The sequence below is a fragment of the Purpureocillium lilacinum genome, assembly GCF_023168085.1.
Source record: "Purpureocillium lilacinum CBS 284.36 DNA, scaffold_2, whole genome shotgun sequence".
NCBI lineage: Eukaryota > Fungi > Ascomycota > Sordariomycetes > Hypocreales > Ophiocordycipitaceae > Purpureocillium > Purpureocillium lilacinum.
In genome coordinates this window covers 4,490,050-4,504,402 of record NW_027072112.1, presented here as the reverse complement: position 1 = coordinate 4,504,402, position 14,353 = coordinate 4,490,050, and the positions used below count along the sequence as shown (strand labels likewise).

Genomic DNA, 14,353 nt, shown 5'->3' with positions numbered 1-14,353 from the left:
GCCCGGCCAGTGGGTGAGATGTCAAGTATATATATGGGTTAGCCTTGGAGGTGCGTAGCATTCCGCTCTTGTCTCGGTTTACCGCCTCCCCAGCTTAGCACAGACCCTTTGTCCGCCGTTGAACAAGTCCAGTCAAGATGCAGCCCCAGTCGTGGCTTTCGCTCGTTCTTCTCGGCCAGGCCGCCCTGGTCGCTGCCTCTCCCCAGGCAGCCTCCGAGTCCCAGTCGCTGCCTCCCTCGCCCACCGGCTCCGGTGCCTGCGAGCCGCACGGTGACCACTGTAAGACTCGACCCGTATTCTTTCTTGTCATGTCCGCGACCTGACTGATCGTCAAGGGCACTGCCACCCTACCTCGACGGGTGCTGCTCAGACGTCTGCTCACGACGACGACCACCCTGAGCCGACGGGCAGCTGCGAGCCTCACGGCGACCACTGGCACTGCCCGTCCGGCGTGCCGAAGCCGACCACGCCCCCGGCGCAGACGTCCGCCCCGGCCAGCAGCAACGCCCAGGTGACGGGCAGCTGTGAGCCGCACGGCGACCACTGGCACTGCCCGTCGGGTGTCCCCAAGCCGACGACGCCTCCTGCCCAGCAGACCACTTCGTCTGGCGACGGCCACCCGGTGCCCACGGGTAGCTGCGAGCCCCACGGCGACCACTGGCACTGCCCGTCCGGTGTGTCCAAGCCGGCTACGCCCCCGGCGCAGAGCACCACGGGCGGCTCGATCGGCACGTCGAGCGGTGCCACTGGCTCGGCGTCTGCTTCCGCGTCGGTCACGGCTGGTGCTGGCCGACCTGCCGCTTCGCTTGGCGCCGCAACTGCTCTGGTATCGCTCTTTGGCGCCATCTTCGTCGGTGCTCTCGTCCTGTAAGAGAGTCATCGACGCTGTCCATGTACACTGTTATAGAACCACGAGATGGAAAAGGGGTTGGGATTGCCGCGAGTTCAGGTGGTCGAGCCCGGGCAGGTAACGCCTGCGTATAATTCAGTTCACCAAAAGTCGAGCTCCAGAGCCGACACGTTGTACTCCAGACTCGGAGAAGAAATGAAAGACGAGTTTGGCATGTGGTGGTTGCTCGATGCCGCAACGCGAGCTTAGCAGACGACTGACGAGTCCAAGGGTGCGAGCCCAAATGCGCGGTGCTTGTTATTAGTATGAAATACATGTACTTGACACGGTTCGGAGTTCCCAAGATGCCTCAAAGCTCAACATGACAATGCCTCCGGAGCAGTGTGGCCGTGGCATCATGGCAACCACACCAAGACATGTCAGAGTGTGTCGCGCATGAGGGTACGTGACGAGGGAGCCAATGAAGAGGTCAGTCCGCCACGAAGCACATGGCATCCAGGCCCAGGGGCAGCTGTCAAGACGCCAGAGATGCAACACGAGCTCAAGATGAAAGGTGTAAGAATAGCGACAGAGTGAGGGATGGAGTGGACAGGACTGGAGCGAGTGCTACACCTCACCCAAAGTCCAATGAGGCTGGTGGGTCCGCGACTCCCGTCCTCGGGGCGCTTGGTCCCCTGACCCGCGTGCGCTAAAACGCCTGGACGGGTACGTACCCAGCGCTTCACGACCCTCAACGGCAAAGCCCCGGCTTGGCCCACCAGCCATAGGTAGCGCTGAGAGCCCGCTGCCCTGGACTGGACCCCTTCTTTTTGGCGCGCGCGTCTGCCTCGCCCGCAAATCATCCCGAACATTTTTGTACACGGGACCTGCCGCCCACCATCCCATGTGCCTCGACCAGCACACCGGCACCACGCACATGGGCCTGCCGCCGCCCGCACACTCCCCCCCCTCGTGAGCACTCGAGCTCTCAGAACACCCGCTACTTCGTACGCTCCGCCGCTCGCCCTCAGTCACCGCAGTCACTGCCCTCCTCGCCTGACTGCTTCGACGACGCTCGCTGCAGACCCCGTGCGAGACCGAAGCCCCAAGGCAGCGCGTCGGGATCGCGATCGCCTGCCCTCAGCCTCCTCGTATATAAATGCCATACCGCAGCCCGCGCGCCGCCGCCGCTTCCACCGCCAGAATGTCGAAATCAACGCTCGCCATGTTTGCTGCTCTCGGCGCCGGAGGCGGTGCCGCCCTCACCGCCGCAGTCTACTCGCTGCGCTCCTCCTCCTCCAGCACCAAGAAGCCCGAGCCCACCATCGCATCCTCCACAACCACCGTCTCCAGCACGGCCACGGCCCCCGCGCCGCTGCCCTCCGCGCTCGCCGTCCCGCCCACGCAGGTCTTCACGCCCGCGGGCGTCGCCGGCCCCGTCAACCCGGCCGGCCTCTTCGAGTACGGCTTCCCCGGCCCCGTGGCCGACGTCGCCAGCCGGTCCGCCCTCATCTCGAGCTACGACCGGCGCACGCGCAACCCGCACTGGGTCGTCGAGCACATCACGCCCGCGTCGCTCGCCATCCGCGACGGCGACCGCAAGAACAGCGCCTTCCTCGAGGACGACGCCGTGCCCACCAAGTTCCGCGCCCTCCTCAAGGACTACTACCGCAGCGGCTACGACCGCGGCCACCAGGTCCCCGCCGCGGACGCCAAGTGGTCGCAGCGCGCCATGGACGAGACCTTTTACCTGTCCAACATGTGCCCCCAAGTCGGCGAGGGCTTCAACCGCGACTACTGGGCGCACTTTGAGGACTTTTGCCGCCGCCTGACGATCCAGTACCCCTCCGTCCGCATCGTCACGGGGCCGCTCTACCTGCCCCGAAAGGACCCCGTCGACAACAAGTGGTACGTCAAGTACGAGATGATTGGCAGCCCGCCCTCGGTCGCCGTCCCGACGCACTTCTACAAGGTCATCTTCGCCGAGGACGGCAAGGCCGGCGGCAACGTCTCCATCGGCGCCTTCGTCCTGCCCAACGCCCCGATTCCCAACGAGAAGCCCATCACCGACTTCGAGGTCCCCGTCGAGGCCGTCGAGCGCGCCAGCGGCCTCGAGTTCGCCACGAAGCTGCCCCTCCAGCGACGCAAGAGGCTGTGTGCCGACACAACGTGCGCTCTCGTCATCCGCGACTACGCCGACCGACAAAAGGCTTTTGCAAAGGGCGCCCAGCGCGCCATTACCCCGCCTCCGCCGAAGCCGTAGCGTGAGGGTTCGATTTGAATTGTATAACCTGTGGCCAGAGGGAACAACAAGGATGTCGGCCACATGTTGCGCTGCCATATACCCCCTTTAACGGCTTATTGCATTGGTGCGCCGGTAGAGGCGGAATCACGATATTTGCCCTGTCATCTTCATCTCACATAGAGCTGAGCGCAAGCCCGGAGGGTAGGCCCCTGTAAATTAGATAGCATAATAGAATCGGATTCCTGCAAAAAGGATTCGTTTTGCTACTGCTTGAAAGTCCTATACTACAAGCGCTCGACTTCGACGCCCTCTTAGGTGTCTCTGCGGTTGCAATGGAAACTACCTGAGCTGCCCCTGAACCGCTTCGCCCCTTTATCCCAAGCAACGCCAAATCTCGGATATCACGACCCATCGTACACGCCAGTGGCAAGCTGTTCGGATAACACCATGCAGTTACTACCTCGCCCTGGTGTACTTCCCCTGCCGCTGCTCCTGTCGCAGACTCTCCTCCTGGGAGGGCAGCGGCGCCCGTCGTCGCGCACTCTCCGACTTCTCGGTATCCACGTGTGGTATCGGCGGAGGAGGGACCGGCATCCCGAAGCCACCAGGGAGGGGCGGGGGCACACCTCCTGGCGGAGGGATGAGGCCAGGAGGTAGCGCGCCGGGTGGCGGGAGCGGCACACCGGCCTTCTTCATGAGTTCGAGAAGCTGTGCCGGGTCAGGCGGGTTGTTCGGGTCCAGTCCGGGGAACGGCGGCGGAGGAGCGCCGTTGAGCCCAGGGAGCGGGAACGGGAGGGGTGGTGGAGGAGCACCGGAGCCGGCACCGACGCCAGGGATAACAGGCGGCGGAATCGGGCCACCCGCCCCGAGACCGGGGACACCGCCTCCCAACGGGAGCCCGGGAATGCCGGGCAGACCTGCGTTGATCTGCTTGTGGGCATCCTGGTCGACAAGGGCGTCCATTTCGTCTTCCATCTCCTGCTGCTCCTCCTCCTGCCGCTGTCTTCGGTTTCCGCGACGGTCCCACGTGCCCTGTGCCTCCGCCGCTGCCTCGCCAATGTGATAGCGATCTTGGAAGACGTCGGCGTCGCCGGGACGAGCGCGCGTCCAGAACCGGGTGATCCTGTCGTTGGAACCGGTGGCGAGGATGTGGCCTAGGGGATGCCAGTCGAGGGACCAAATAGCGTAGTCATGGGCATAAGGTACCTTGTGCGTCGGCCAGACGGACTGAGCTGGGGTAGTTGTTGGGTCCATGCTGTCGTATGGCGCAACGGTCAGGGCTTGGCCTGGAGGTGGATTTGGTGTGTCAAGAAGATAGTGGAACAGCGAACCATCTAAGCCGCCAGTCGTGAGGAGGTTGGGGTGAATTGGGTGGAAGGTCAATGTCGAGATGTCCTTTTCGTGGCCCTTGAGCAGGCAAATGTCGCGCATCATTCGCAGGTCAAAGACTCGGGCTGTCTGGTCTCTAGCTGAGGTTGCAAGGCACATGCCTCGCACCTTTTCGAACATGACCTTTGTGATGGTGCTCTTGTGGCCATGAAGGGTCGTGAGGCACCGGCTTGTACGCGGGTCCCACAGCTTGACGAGATGGTCCTTGGAGCCCGAGACAAGCAGGCCCTTTGTAGGATGCCAGTCGACAGTCTTTGCGTCCCATCCGTGCCCTTCGAGTTTGGACTCCATCTGCCCCATGGCAAAGTCGAAGACTTTGAGCGTCGAATCATCTGACGCGCTGACAAACTTGGAGTCGTTGGGGCTGAATGCCAGGTCCCTGATGGGATCCGAATGTGCGGTAATACTTTGCACGTTGTTGAAGTTTGGCTGCCAGTACTTGATCAGGCCGTCGTGGTCACCAGATATGAGCCAGTCATCGCTGTGCGAATACTCGAGGGCCCGGATTGCCGAGTCGTGGGCCTGCATGATAGTTTCAAAGTTGAAGCCCGTGCCGTTCCACAGCGTGAATTCGCCACTTGTCGAGGCTGTCAGGAGGCGTCGTCCTTCTGGAGTCCATCGTACGACGTTTATCGGGTGCTTGATCTTGTTCAAGGACGAATGAAGGTGTTTTGAGGGGATAGTGTCAGCAGCAGAGGTTGGCCGCCCAGCCGGGGGGATCATCTGGAGACATGTTAGCTGAAGCGTCACCAAGCCGTTTCAACGATAGACCCACGTCCACAATGTAGCTTGCGCTTGGCCGTTCTGCTTCGCCAGTATAGCCACCTTTGTAGTTGGCGGTGCGGTTGCGAAGCCAGTGTGTGACGGTGGCGCTGTAATCGGTGACAGGCCCTAAAGGATCATGCGTTAGAGCTGCCAGGAGAGGGGTCCTGTGACGAGGCCGGGTGTCCATCGTGCCTGGCTTCGCTTGAAGCTGGGGACTCAAGCGAGAGCTAGAGGATCATGGACTGTAAAGGCAAATAAGGGAGACAAATACTTGAGGCGAGATAACAGGCAAATAGCAAAAGCAGGGCCGGCGGCAACGGCTGAAATGAGGAAGACCTGTGAATGGCGCGGCGAACCGCCCGACCATATTCATCGGGTAGCGACGACGGCGGCTTAGGAACGCGCGCAGCTGCGCAACCTCACTCGGCAGCTGCAAACCTCATTGACCTTGGCCAAGGCCCCCACTGACCATTCCAAGCTTCTCATCATCCCGACGGTTGGTCGCCTGGGCTACATTGACTGAAAACGTTGCTGCGGGTAGGGGCAAATTGGGGAGGACAGCCGTAACAACGTTGCTCGAAACATGACTTACTTCTGCCGCGCACCTTGACGTGACCTCCATCTGGTCCGCCCCGGTCACCTCGGTCACCTCGGTCACCTCTGTCGCCATGGTCGCCGCGTGGCTCGTAAGCCATGGTCGCTGTTGAGGCGAGTGCCCTCGGCCTCGACGCCGGGATTCAGGTAGCAATTGAGGCCTCAATCAGCGGGTGCAGATCATCCGAATATGCTTTTCCATAACACCGCACTCTGCGATTATGAGTTGGAGATGCTGGACCGGGCGGTTTCCGAGTTGGGCGCCTCGAGGGTTGACTCGGGTGAAGCATTCGACGAGGGACGTCTCCAGGTGGCTCCGGCTGTCGCGTGGCTCCCATCAAAGCTGCAGTCAGTCGGAGCTCCAAGACGCGCGCGACCCTGGCGGGCTCACGTGATCTCAGCACAGGCCTTGTGCGCCAGGGGTGTCACTGTCACCTTGTGTGAGGGTGTTAGTCAGCGAAACCCTTGTTCCCTGTCGATCAGCCAAATCGAGATGCACCTCGACGCAGCAAATCAGAGGCCAGCTGGGAAGAGGCTGGACAGGATTCCAGGTTCGCAGCAGCAGAGCGGCACGGCGTCTATTGGCGCAGAGGTGCATTAGGGTCGCCATGATGTGCAGCCAGAGCTGGCGCCGCCGCGTGGTGAAGGTGGTTGGCGATTCAGCCATCGTGCAAGCTTCACTCGAGGAAGGAGCGCCCAGGCACGGCCTTGCCTGGCCTCGCGGAGAGGCGAATTGCTCGGGGAAAACAGGACAAAACACATGCTGCCCAACTCCATCATCACCTCGACTCGCCAACGACTCGCCGCCATCGACTTTCACATGCTTTCGTCGTGCACGAAAAACTAGACCCCTGCTACTGCGGGCGAGCCAACCTGCAGAGGGACTGGAGGGGCTTCGAGGAACCCCGTCAGGCCCGTCCGGCCCCGCTGTTTTCCGCGCGCAATCGTCGCCACCCCGGCCGTAAATTCGCGACAAGTCACTGGCGGAAGAGCTCTCTCTTCTTTGACAGCGGCCGAGCCGTGCGTGCAGGCTGCTATTGTTAGACGTGCTGCGCTGCGCCTGCGATTTTTCCTCCGAGCGACTCCTCTTCCCGCGGTCCGATCTGACGAGGAAAACCGCGCTCCTCGTGCCTTGCCCGCGGCAGGGCGGAACAGCTACAAATTCCCAAGTCCCAACACGCGCCAAGGAATTGGCTCACAACGGCTGAAGGCCAGCCTTCGAAGACACTGCCGAGCCGTTGTTGGCTTGAGGGGTGGGCGCCACTAACAAGGGAGCCGTAAGGTACAAGCTCTAGCATCAACCCCTCCATCCTTTATCAACACCAGCGCCGCCGCCACCACCATCCTTCTCCTCACATCAGCTTAAGCCTGCCCAGCAAACGCGCGCTGCCACCCTCCTCCCATCGCCAGACGGATCAGTTGACGTGCCACTGCATTTCGAGGTGCCAATCGCCGCTGGAGACCTGGGTTACCATGAACGCCGCGACGGCGACGAGTGTCGAGGCCTCGAACGGCACTGCGGCCTCGCGACGTCACGCCTCCAAGTCTGCGTCCAGCAAGAACCTCACCGAGGTGGAACCGCCTAATGGCACGACCGTCGACAAGGTCAAGGCTTCGCCGCAGCAAAAGTATCGCCACGTCGCCGCTGTCCACTCGCAGACGCGGCCCTCGTGCCTTAGCCACGATTCAGATGCGGCGCCCAGCTTTATCGGGTTCAGGAACCTCATGGTCATTGTCTTGGGTAAGGTCCCTCGCCCACCACCTCGATGCGCCGACGCTGACAGACGGACCTACAGTGGTGGGCAACCTGAGACTCATGATTGAAAACATGCAAAAGGTGAGACTGCTGTCAACCACATATTGGCTTGGCATGTGCAGGTCGCTTACGGTTCGCAGTATGGCGTCTTGATATGCATAAGGTGCCACGCATACAGCCGACAGGACGTCCTCCTCGGCGGCCTCCTCTACTTCCTGATTCCGTGCCATCTCCTCGCTGCCTACCTCATTGAACTCGCCGCCGCACGACAAGCCCTCGGGTCGCGGAAGCGCATCAAGGACGGTGCCACAGGCCCGTCTGCGGAGGATCGCAAGAAGTTCCACTCCACCTGGGTCGTCATCGCCTGGGTTCACACCCTCAACATCACCCTCGCCCTCGTCGCCACGACCTTTGTCGTCTACTACTACATCCACCACCCGCTGATTGGCACACTGACCGAGATGCACGCCATCATCGTGTGGCTCAAGACGGCATCGTACGCCTTTACCAACCGCGACTTGCGCCACGCCTACCTCCACCCCGTCAAAGGCGAGCTCGTCCCCGAGCTCTACGCCAAATGCCCTTATCCGCAAAACATCACCTTTAGCAACTTGATCTACTTTTGGTGGGCCCCGACGCTCGTCTACCAGCCGGTGTATCCGCGCACCGACAAGATCAGATGGGTCTTTGTCGCCAAGCGCCTCGGAGAGGTCTTTTGCCTCAGCGCCTTCATATGGTTCGCCAGCTTCCAGTACGCGGCGCCCGTGCTGCGCAACTCGCTCGACAAGATTGCGTCGCTCGACTTTCCGTCTATCCTGGAGCGGCTCCTCAAGCTGTCGACCATCTCGCTCGTCATCTGGCTCGCCGGCTTCTTCGCCCTCTTTCAGTCGTTCCTCAACGCGCTCGCTGAGGTGCTTCGCTTCGGTGACCGCGCCTTCTATGACGACTGGTGGAACAGCGAGAGCCTGGGCGCGTACTGGCGGACGTGGAACAAGCCCGTGTACACATACTTTAAGCGCCATGTCTACATGCCCATGATTGGGCGAGGCTGGAGTGCCTCGACGGCGAGCTTTGTCGTCTTTTTCGTTTCGGCCGTGCTTCACGAGATTCTTGTGGGAGTGCCGACGCACAACATCATTGGTAAGTCGTGCCTCAGATGCGCTATATACAGCGGTGGTGCTGACCATGTGCAGGCGTGGCTTTCCTGGGCATGTTCCTGCAGCTCCCCCTTATCGCCCTCACGGCGCCCCTCGAGAAGATGAAGCTCGGCAACGGCGGCAAGCTCATCGGCAACGTCATATTCTGGGTGTCCTTCACCATCTTCGGGCAGCCGTTTGCCGCGCTCATGTATTTCTACGCGTGGCAGGCAAAGTACGGGAGTGTGAGCAGACAGATGCCGCAAATGGTGGGCAAGTAGTGTGGGCCAGCTTGCATTCGACGATGACGGCCACTCTGCTTTGGACAATGATGGTCTTGAATAGTACAATCTATAACGACGCTCGTGATGACCCTCGCTTCAAAGTACTATACTCTTGCCGACATGTGGTACAACGCTCTGCTCGTCTCAGCGCCGATCCAGGACAACCCGTGGCCACACGGCTTTAAGAAATAAAGGGAATCTTGGTTCCCACGTCCCGTCGGTATTCGACGTACTCATTCTTGAAGAATTCCACCAGCTTCTTCTCCTCGAAACGAATCCTCGAACTGAAGAACTTCCACAGCACGAATGCGTAGATGAAGAAGCACACGACGTTCCCGAGCACCAGCTGCGTGCCCAGTCCCCAGTAGAAAAAGCCAAAGTAGCTCGGGTGGCGCAGAACGCTGTAGATGCCCTTGGTGACGAGCGTGTGCGACTCAGCCTTGTCCGTCTGCACGTGGTGGTTGAAGCTCACGCCGGCGTGCAGCATCGCCACGGAGCGCACCACCTGGCCGACGAGCACCATGGCGAAGCCCAGCACGAGCAGCAGGGGCCCCGTGTGGAGGGGCGCCCAGTCGCGCCCGGGCGCGAAGCGCGTGACGAGCAGGCACTCGACAAAGGCGGCCGAGTGGGCGACGGCGTAGGCCGGCCAGTTGGCCGTGAGGAGGAAGCTGTCGATGCACGCCACGGGAGTGTTTGCCTCGGCCGTGGTCCAGAACTCGAGGAAGTGGAACACGGCGAGGGCGAGGGCGAAGAAGGGGAGGCGCCAGGCCGGGGAGTCGCTCGTCGCGAGGGTGTGGGCCATGATGAGGGCGCTGCCCGCGGCGACGAGGCCCAGGCAGAAGGCGCGCAGGGCGATGCCCGCGAGCGACTTGGGCTGGCCTGAGAGGAAGGGCTTGAGCGGCACGCGAATGTTGTGCCAGGCCGGGGCGGAGGAAAGGCGACTGGGAGGCGACGGGGATTCCGAGGACGGCCAGCTGTCGTCGTATTCATGGAGGGGGGCAGCCATTACGCGGTGCGGTCAGCGGGATCCAAGATTGGAGCCCAGTCTTCAAACTGATGATCCTTCCGGATGTACGTTGCACAAGGCGGCCAGGCTGGACAGTCTATCCGTCTCTCGGAGTTTGTACCGCGCCGTGACTGGTGATGCGTGCGTGATGCTGCGCAAGGGTCTCTCCTTTGTCGTCCGAGATCTTGGAACTCAAAGGTGACGCATGTCCAGAACGAAAGTTGATGAAATTCTTGATCCCGGCGTCTGAAACGAGCCCCGCAAGGCAAAATATGACCCAAGGGAAAAAAACGTGGAACTGCTGCGCTGCGGGGGACAGCAAAAGCTTGATGCGCAATTGTTCCTGGGTGAACAATATCAAAGTGCTCGGCCGGTGAGAATGACGGGCGAACTTGGCTGCGGGCGCGTGGCTTCGCCCCTCTGGTGGGCAAGGTTGTCCTTTGTTGTCTGGTGTGGGGCAGGCGCCGCCTTTGTCTTTGGCAACCGCCATGAACTCGGGGAGGCGCGGGCGTCCGCCCAGTCAATCGCTGCTGCTCTCTGTCGACAATTTTTAAGGTATCTACGGCACCTACGGGGCCACCCGGGCGGAAGTTTAAGAGTCATGACTTCTCAATTGTTGCGGTTTACCCGCACATCGGCACACGGGGTGTGAATATCATTCATCCTCCGTGGCTAACTACCAGTATAGACTCCCATCGGCAGAGCAGCTGATGTCGAAACGATACTGCAACCGCCTTATTGTTCAGCATCTATGCTACAGCCGCGCCATGAATGTTGCATCAGGGCCTCGTCGATATACATTCCTCCAGCGGCGCTTGCCTCGGACCGGTTGGGCTTGCGCTCGTACTTTGAGCCAATCTTGGCCTCAACGGGATCCTCCTCGCCGGCTATTTCTGGGCCACTGGTATCGAGGAGTGCTTTCGCCGTTTTATTTGGCCATCTCTGGCATCGTCGGCTTGCTCCCGTGCGCAGGGTGAGCACGTGCATCGTATGTATGTGTCGCTTGTCATCAAGGACCGTCGCAGCACAAGGCCACGTCGGACCTCCTCGGCATGCCCCCATTAGAGCCCGCCTTGGATCGAAAATGACGAGATGATTAGGATCAAGGCGTTGATAAACCCCCAGGTGCATGGTATCCAAGTATTCATCTCGTAGTAGCCAGCGTGGTACACGGCGCCCAGCCTGCAAAGCGATCGTCAGCCAGAGTTTCACCAGGCATCCAGCCTCACGGCAATGGGTTCCACAAACATGAGCCCAACAACGCTGCCCGCCAGAAGCGCCTCGAGCCCCGCGGTGACGAGGTAGACGAGCGGCACCGCCCACATGTAGGTCAGGGACGACTTCTTCCAGCGGTGGGTGAGCAGGGCCACGACCACGGCGCCGAGGTGGAAGAGCGCATAGGTGATGAGCGTCCAGGTGACGGTGAACTTCCAGACGTCCTTGATGTAGTAGAGCGTGAACTCGCGGTCCTTGGTCGGGTCGGTGAGCGCCTTGACGTTGAGCGACGGGAAGCGCGGCGAGTGGTAGCCGTCGGGCGGGTTGAAGGAGGCTGGCATTGTCTCGGCGGTCGCGCGCACTACGGGGTGCGGGTCGGAGAGGGCGGCATGGGCTGCGACGCGGCCCGCGTTGTCGCGGGACGGTGCCTTGGATGCGCAGGTTTGTCGTTGGTGTTTCTGTAGGTTTGCAACGTAGTGCAGGAGGAGCTGGGAGGGAAGCTTTCTAGGGTGATGAGGTCGAGTGGATACGTGCTCTGGATGTGGGTGGGTACGTGCGCGCCTACAGGGGTGCCGATGCGCTGAACACGGCTGCCCGGGACGTCACACTCATGGTGCCCGAGCCTCGGCAAAGGAGCTCCCGGTCCATCCAGCGCCCGAGCTCCCAGCGGGCAGTCAGTGGATGCGACTCCAGTGCCGGCTCCGGCCGCGGCCCCCGAACGCCCTCGACTTCCATCTGATCTGACCGAATCATGCGCAGCAACCTCCCGTCGCCATCACCATCACTTCCTTCCACAGCGACGCATTCGACGCATTCGATGACCCGGCGACCCGCCCGGCAATTTCATCGTGCAAGATGCCTGCCGACAGGCTCCTCAACACGGTACTGCAGTACTACCAAGACGTCCACGATGGCCCCAAGACGGACCAGATCATCGGCACCACGACGCACCTCTTGACGCAGCTGTCCAACCCGCTCAACCTCGGCGTCCTCACGTCGCAGCTGCTCACCGCACCCGCCATCTGGCACCGCCAGGATGGTCCGCGGACGGCGATGCGCATCATCGGCATCTACCACACCGCCGCCGTGCGTGTGCACGAGAACGAGATCGAGCACGACAAGCACCGGCGGACACCGGCGCTGCCTCCGCCGCAGAGAGAAGGCGGCGGGCTGCGATGCGACGAGTGGACGCGCGCCGTCGTCAAGGGCGCAGACGACCGCTCGAGGAGGTGGCAGCACCTGCTCGTCCTGACGGGCGTGTTGATGGGCATGGAGGGCAACGACCGCCGCGCCCTGTCGCGAGGGCTGCGCAACACTCTCGAGCAGGCCGTCGTGACCGCGGCCAACCTCGCCCTCGAGCACAACGTCGAGGATGGGCTCCTGGCTGCCGCGTCCATCGTCACGGCCCTCAACTTTGCCTTCCCCTTGCTCTCCGACCACTACAAGGCGCAAATCAACTGCAGCGCGTTGCTGCCAATGACGATATGGGCCGTCACGGGCGAGGAAGGCTTCTGCGATGGCGAGTTCCTCAAGGCCATCGCGCGGGACACTACTGTCAATGCAGCGCATGCGCTTCACTGGCCAGCGAACGCCCCGTCGTGCCAGCTGCTGCAGGACATGGACAAGCAGCCGCTCATGGCCAACATGGGGCCGCTGTCCAAGCTGGCCGGCTTCGCGGTCGAACACGCGCACGATACCGCGGCGGTGCTGCACGCACAGGATGCCCTGATCGTGTTCACCGAGAGAGTCCTCGACAACTGGCAAAAGACGGCCCTGAGCAGCATCGACCCTTCCTTCGAAGAAACATACCTTACGCCAGAGACGCGGCAACGGACCTGGCCGATGCTGTGGCAGACGCTTCGCAAGCTCCTCTTTGGCGCCGTGGCCGTACTCCAGACCATCGTCTCCCGCAGCTTGCTGGACCCCAACATGCTCACCCACGGAATGGGTCCAAGCATTGCTGCCAAGTCGCTCCACATCCTCCGAAACCTGAGCTTCATCTCATCCCGCCATGGCAACAGCTCCTTCCAAGTTTACACCTTTTCCTACCTGACGTCCATCGACGTTCTTACCAGAGATCCTGTCGTCTGCGACGGGTTCTTGAGAGAGCTGCGGCCGGCGGACGTGGCCCCGATACCCATGACGCACCTCCAAAGGACCCTGGACCTTTTCTACCTAAACGTCGCCGAGCACCTGCCGCTCACGCTGTCTGTGGACTCGTGCGAGAACCTCATTGTCAAGCCGGCAATGACGTACTTGTCCCACGAGGGTCCCATGTCACCCTCGATGATCGAGCTATTTGAGTCGGCGCACAGCGCGATACTCTCCGTCCTGTCGTGTCCGCAGCACAGCCCCCTCACCATCAAGCTCACGCCCTTCTACATCGTCAAACTCTTCGAGTCCTTTCCTCATCAAATCTCCCCCCGCCAATTCCGGGTCGCCTTCAAGACCGTCATGGAGATTGTCTCGCCGCCCTTCCCCATCGCGGCGATGGAACCGCAACTGTCCGAGACGCTGCTCGAGATGCTGCGGTCCAGTCTGCCGACAGCTTCCACAGCACCCCTCCCGCCGACGCCCGACACGCTGTCACGAAACGGCGAGGCAGCAGAGGATGAGGTGCCGCTGTCAGCGCAGAGCGCGCTCGTCATGACCCTCATCGACTCGCTGCCCTTCTTGCCTCTACCGCTGGTGGAGGAGTGGCTCGCCATCACGGCGCAGGCCATGAACGAGATCGCAGACCCGCGTCTCCGAGCTCCCGTCAAGGATCGGTTCTGGGACGTGCTCGTCAACGGCGAGATGGACGTCGAGCGGTCCACGATTGGCGTGGCCTGGTGGGGAACCAAGGGAGGGAGGGAGCTGGTCCTGTTTGGCGGCCGCGGTGAGGCACCCATGATGAGCGGTGCGCTGTTGAGCGAGGGTGACAAGTCGAGCCGGCTGTGACGCGCACGCTTGATGCGCTGCTGACGATGATACCACATGTTGTACCATACTTTGTTTGCCTTGTTGCAGCGTGACGCTGGCAGAGTTTGTTACAATGACTAGAATGATTCACGAGACACGGTTTCCGACGCAGTGCACCAGGGGCCAGTACAAAAGGCGGTTTTCGCGAGGCTTCAAGCCAGGCCTGGAATGTG

General features: G+C 61.5%; 7 protein-coding genes across 7 annotated transcripts; 4 read left to right on the top strand and 3 right to left on the bottom strand.

The window, feature by feature from the left end:
- Positions 1-137: 137 nt before the first annotated feature.
- PLICBS_003120 (uncharacterized protein) lies at positions 138-871 on the top strand (the record flags this gene model as incomplete). The annotated part of the gene is made up of 2 exons (XM_018322856.2): positions 138-279; positions 336-871. 2 exons carry the CDS (start codon positions 138-140, stop codon positions 869-871), a joined length of 678 nt encoding a protein of 225 aa, XP_018178086.1.
- A 1,162-nt stretch (positions 872-2,033) lies between these two features.
- On the top strand, positions 2,034-3,092 carry PLICBS_003119 (nuclease; the record flags this gene model as incomplete). The annotated part of the gene is made up of 1 exon (XM_018322855.2): positions 2,034-3,092. One exon carries the CDS (start codon positions 2,034-2,036, stop codon positions 3,090-3,092), a length of 1,059 nt encoding a protein of 352 aa, XP_018178085.1.
- A 438-nt stretch (positions 3,093-3,530) lies between these two features.
- Positions 3,531-5,923, bottom strand: PLICBS_003118 (pre-mRNA cleavage and polyadenylation factor (CPF) complex subunit; the record flags this gene model as incomplete). The annotated part of the gene is made up of 3 exons (XM_018322854.1): positions 3,531-5,186; positions 5,239-5,354; positions 5,821-5,923. 3 exons carry the CDS (start codon positions 5,921-5,923, stop codon positions 3,531-3,533), a joined length of 1,875 nt encoding a protein of 624 aa, XP_018178084.1.
- Positions 5,924-7,295: 1,372 nt separating this feature from the next.
- Positions 7,296-8,995, top strand: PLICBS_003117 (uncharacterized protein; the record flags this gene model as incomplete). The annotated part of the gene is made up of 4 exons (XM_018322853.1): positions 7,296-7,563; positions 7,619-7,659; positions 7,719-8,718; positions 8,772-8,995. 4 exons carry the CDS (start codon positions 7,296-7,298, stop codon positions 8,993-8,995), a joined length of 1,533 nt encoding a protein of 510 aa, XP_018178083.1.
- A 184-nt stretch (positions 8,996-9,179) lies between these two features.
- PLICBS_003116 (uncharacterized protein) lies at positions 9,180-10,004 on the bottom strand (the record flags this gene model as incomplete). Its single annotated transcript, XM_018322852.2, has 1 exon — positions 9,180-10,004. The coding sequence occupies one exon, from the start codon at positions 10,002-10,004 to the stop codon at positions 9,180-9,182; it is 825 nt and encodes a 274-aa protein (XP_018178082.1).
- Positions 10,005-11,212: 1,208 nt separating this feature from the next.
- PLICBS_003115 (uncharacterized protein) lies at positions 11,213-11,560 on the bottom strand (the record flags this gene model as incomplete). The annotated part of the gene is made up of 1 exon (XM_018322851.2): positions 11,213-11,560. The coding sequence occupies one exon, from the start codon at positions 11,558-11,560 to the stop codon at positions 11,213-11,215; it is 348 nt and encodes a 115-aa protein (XP_018178081.2).
- A 514-nt stretch (positions 11,561-12,074) lies between these two features.
- Positions 12,075-14,159, top strand: PLICBS_003114 (uncharacterized protein; the record flags this gene model as incomplete). Its single annotated transcript, XM_018322850.2, has 1 exon — positions 12,075-14,159. The coding sequence occupies one exon, from the start codon at positions 12,075-12,077 to the stop codon at positions 14,157-14,159; it is 2,085 nt and encodes a 694-aa protein (XP_018178080.2).
- Positions 14,160-14,353: the final 194 nt, after the last annotated feature.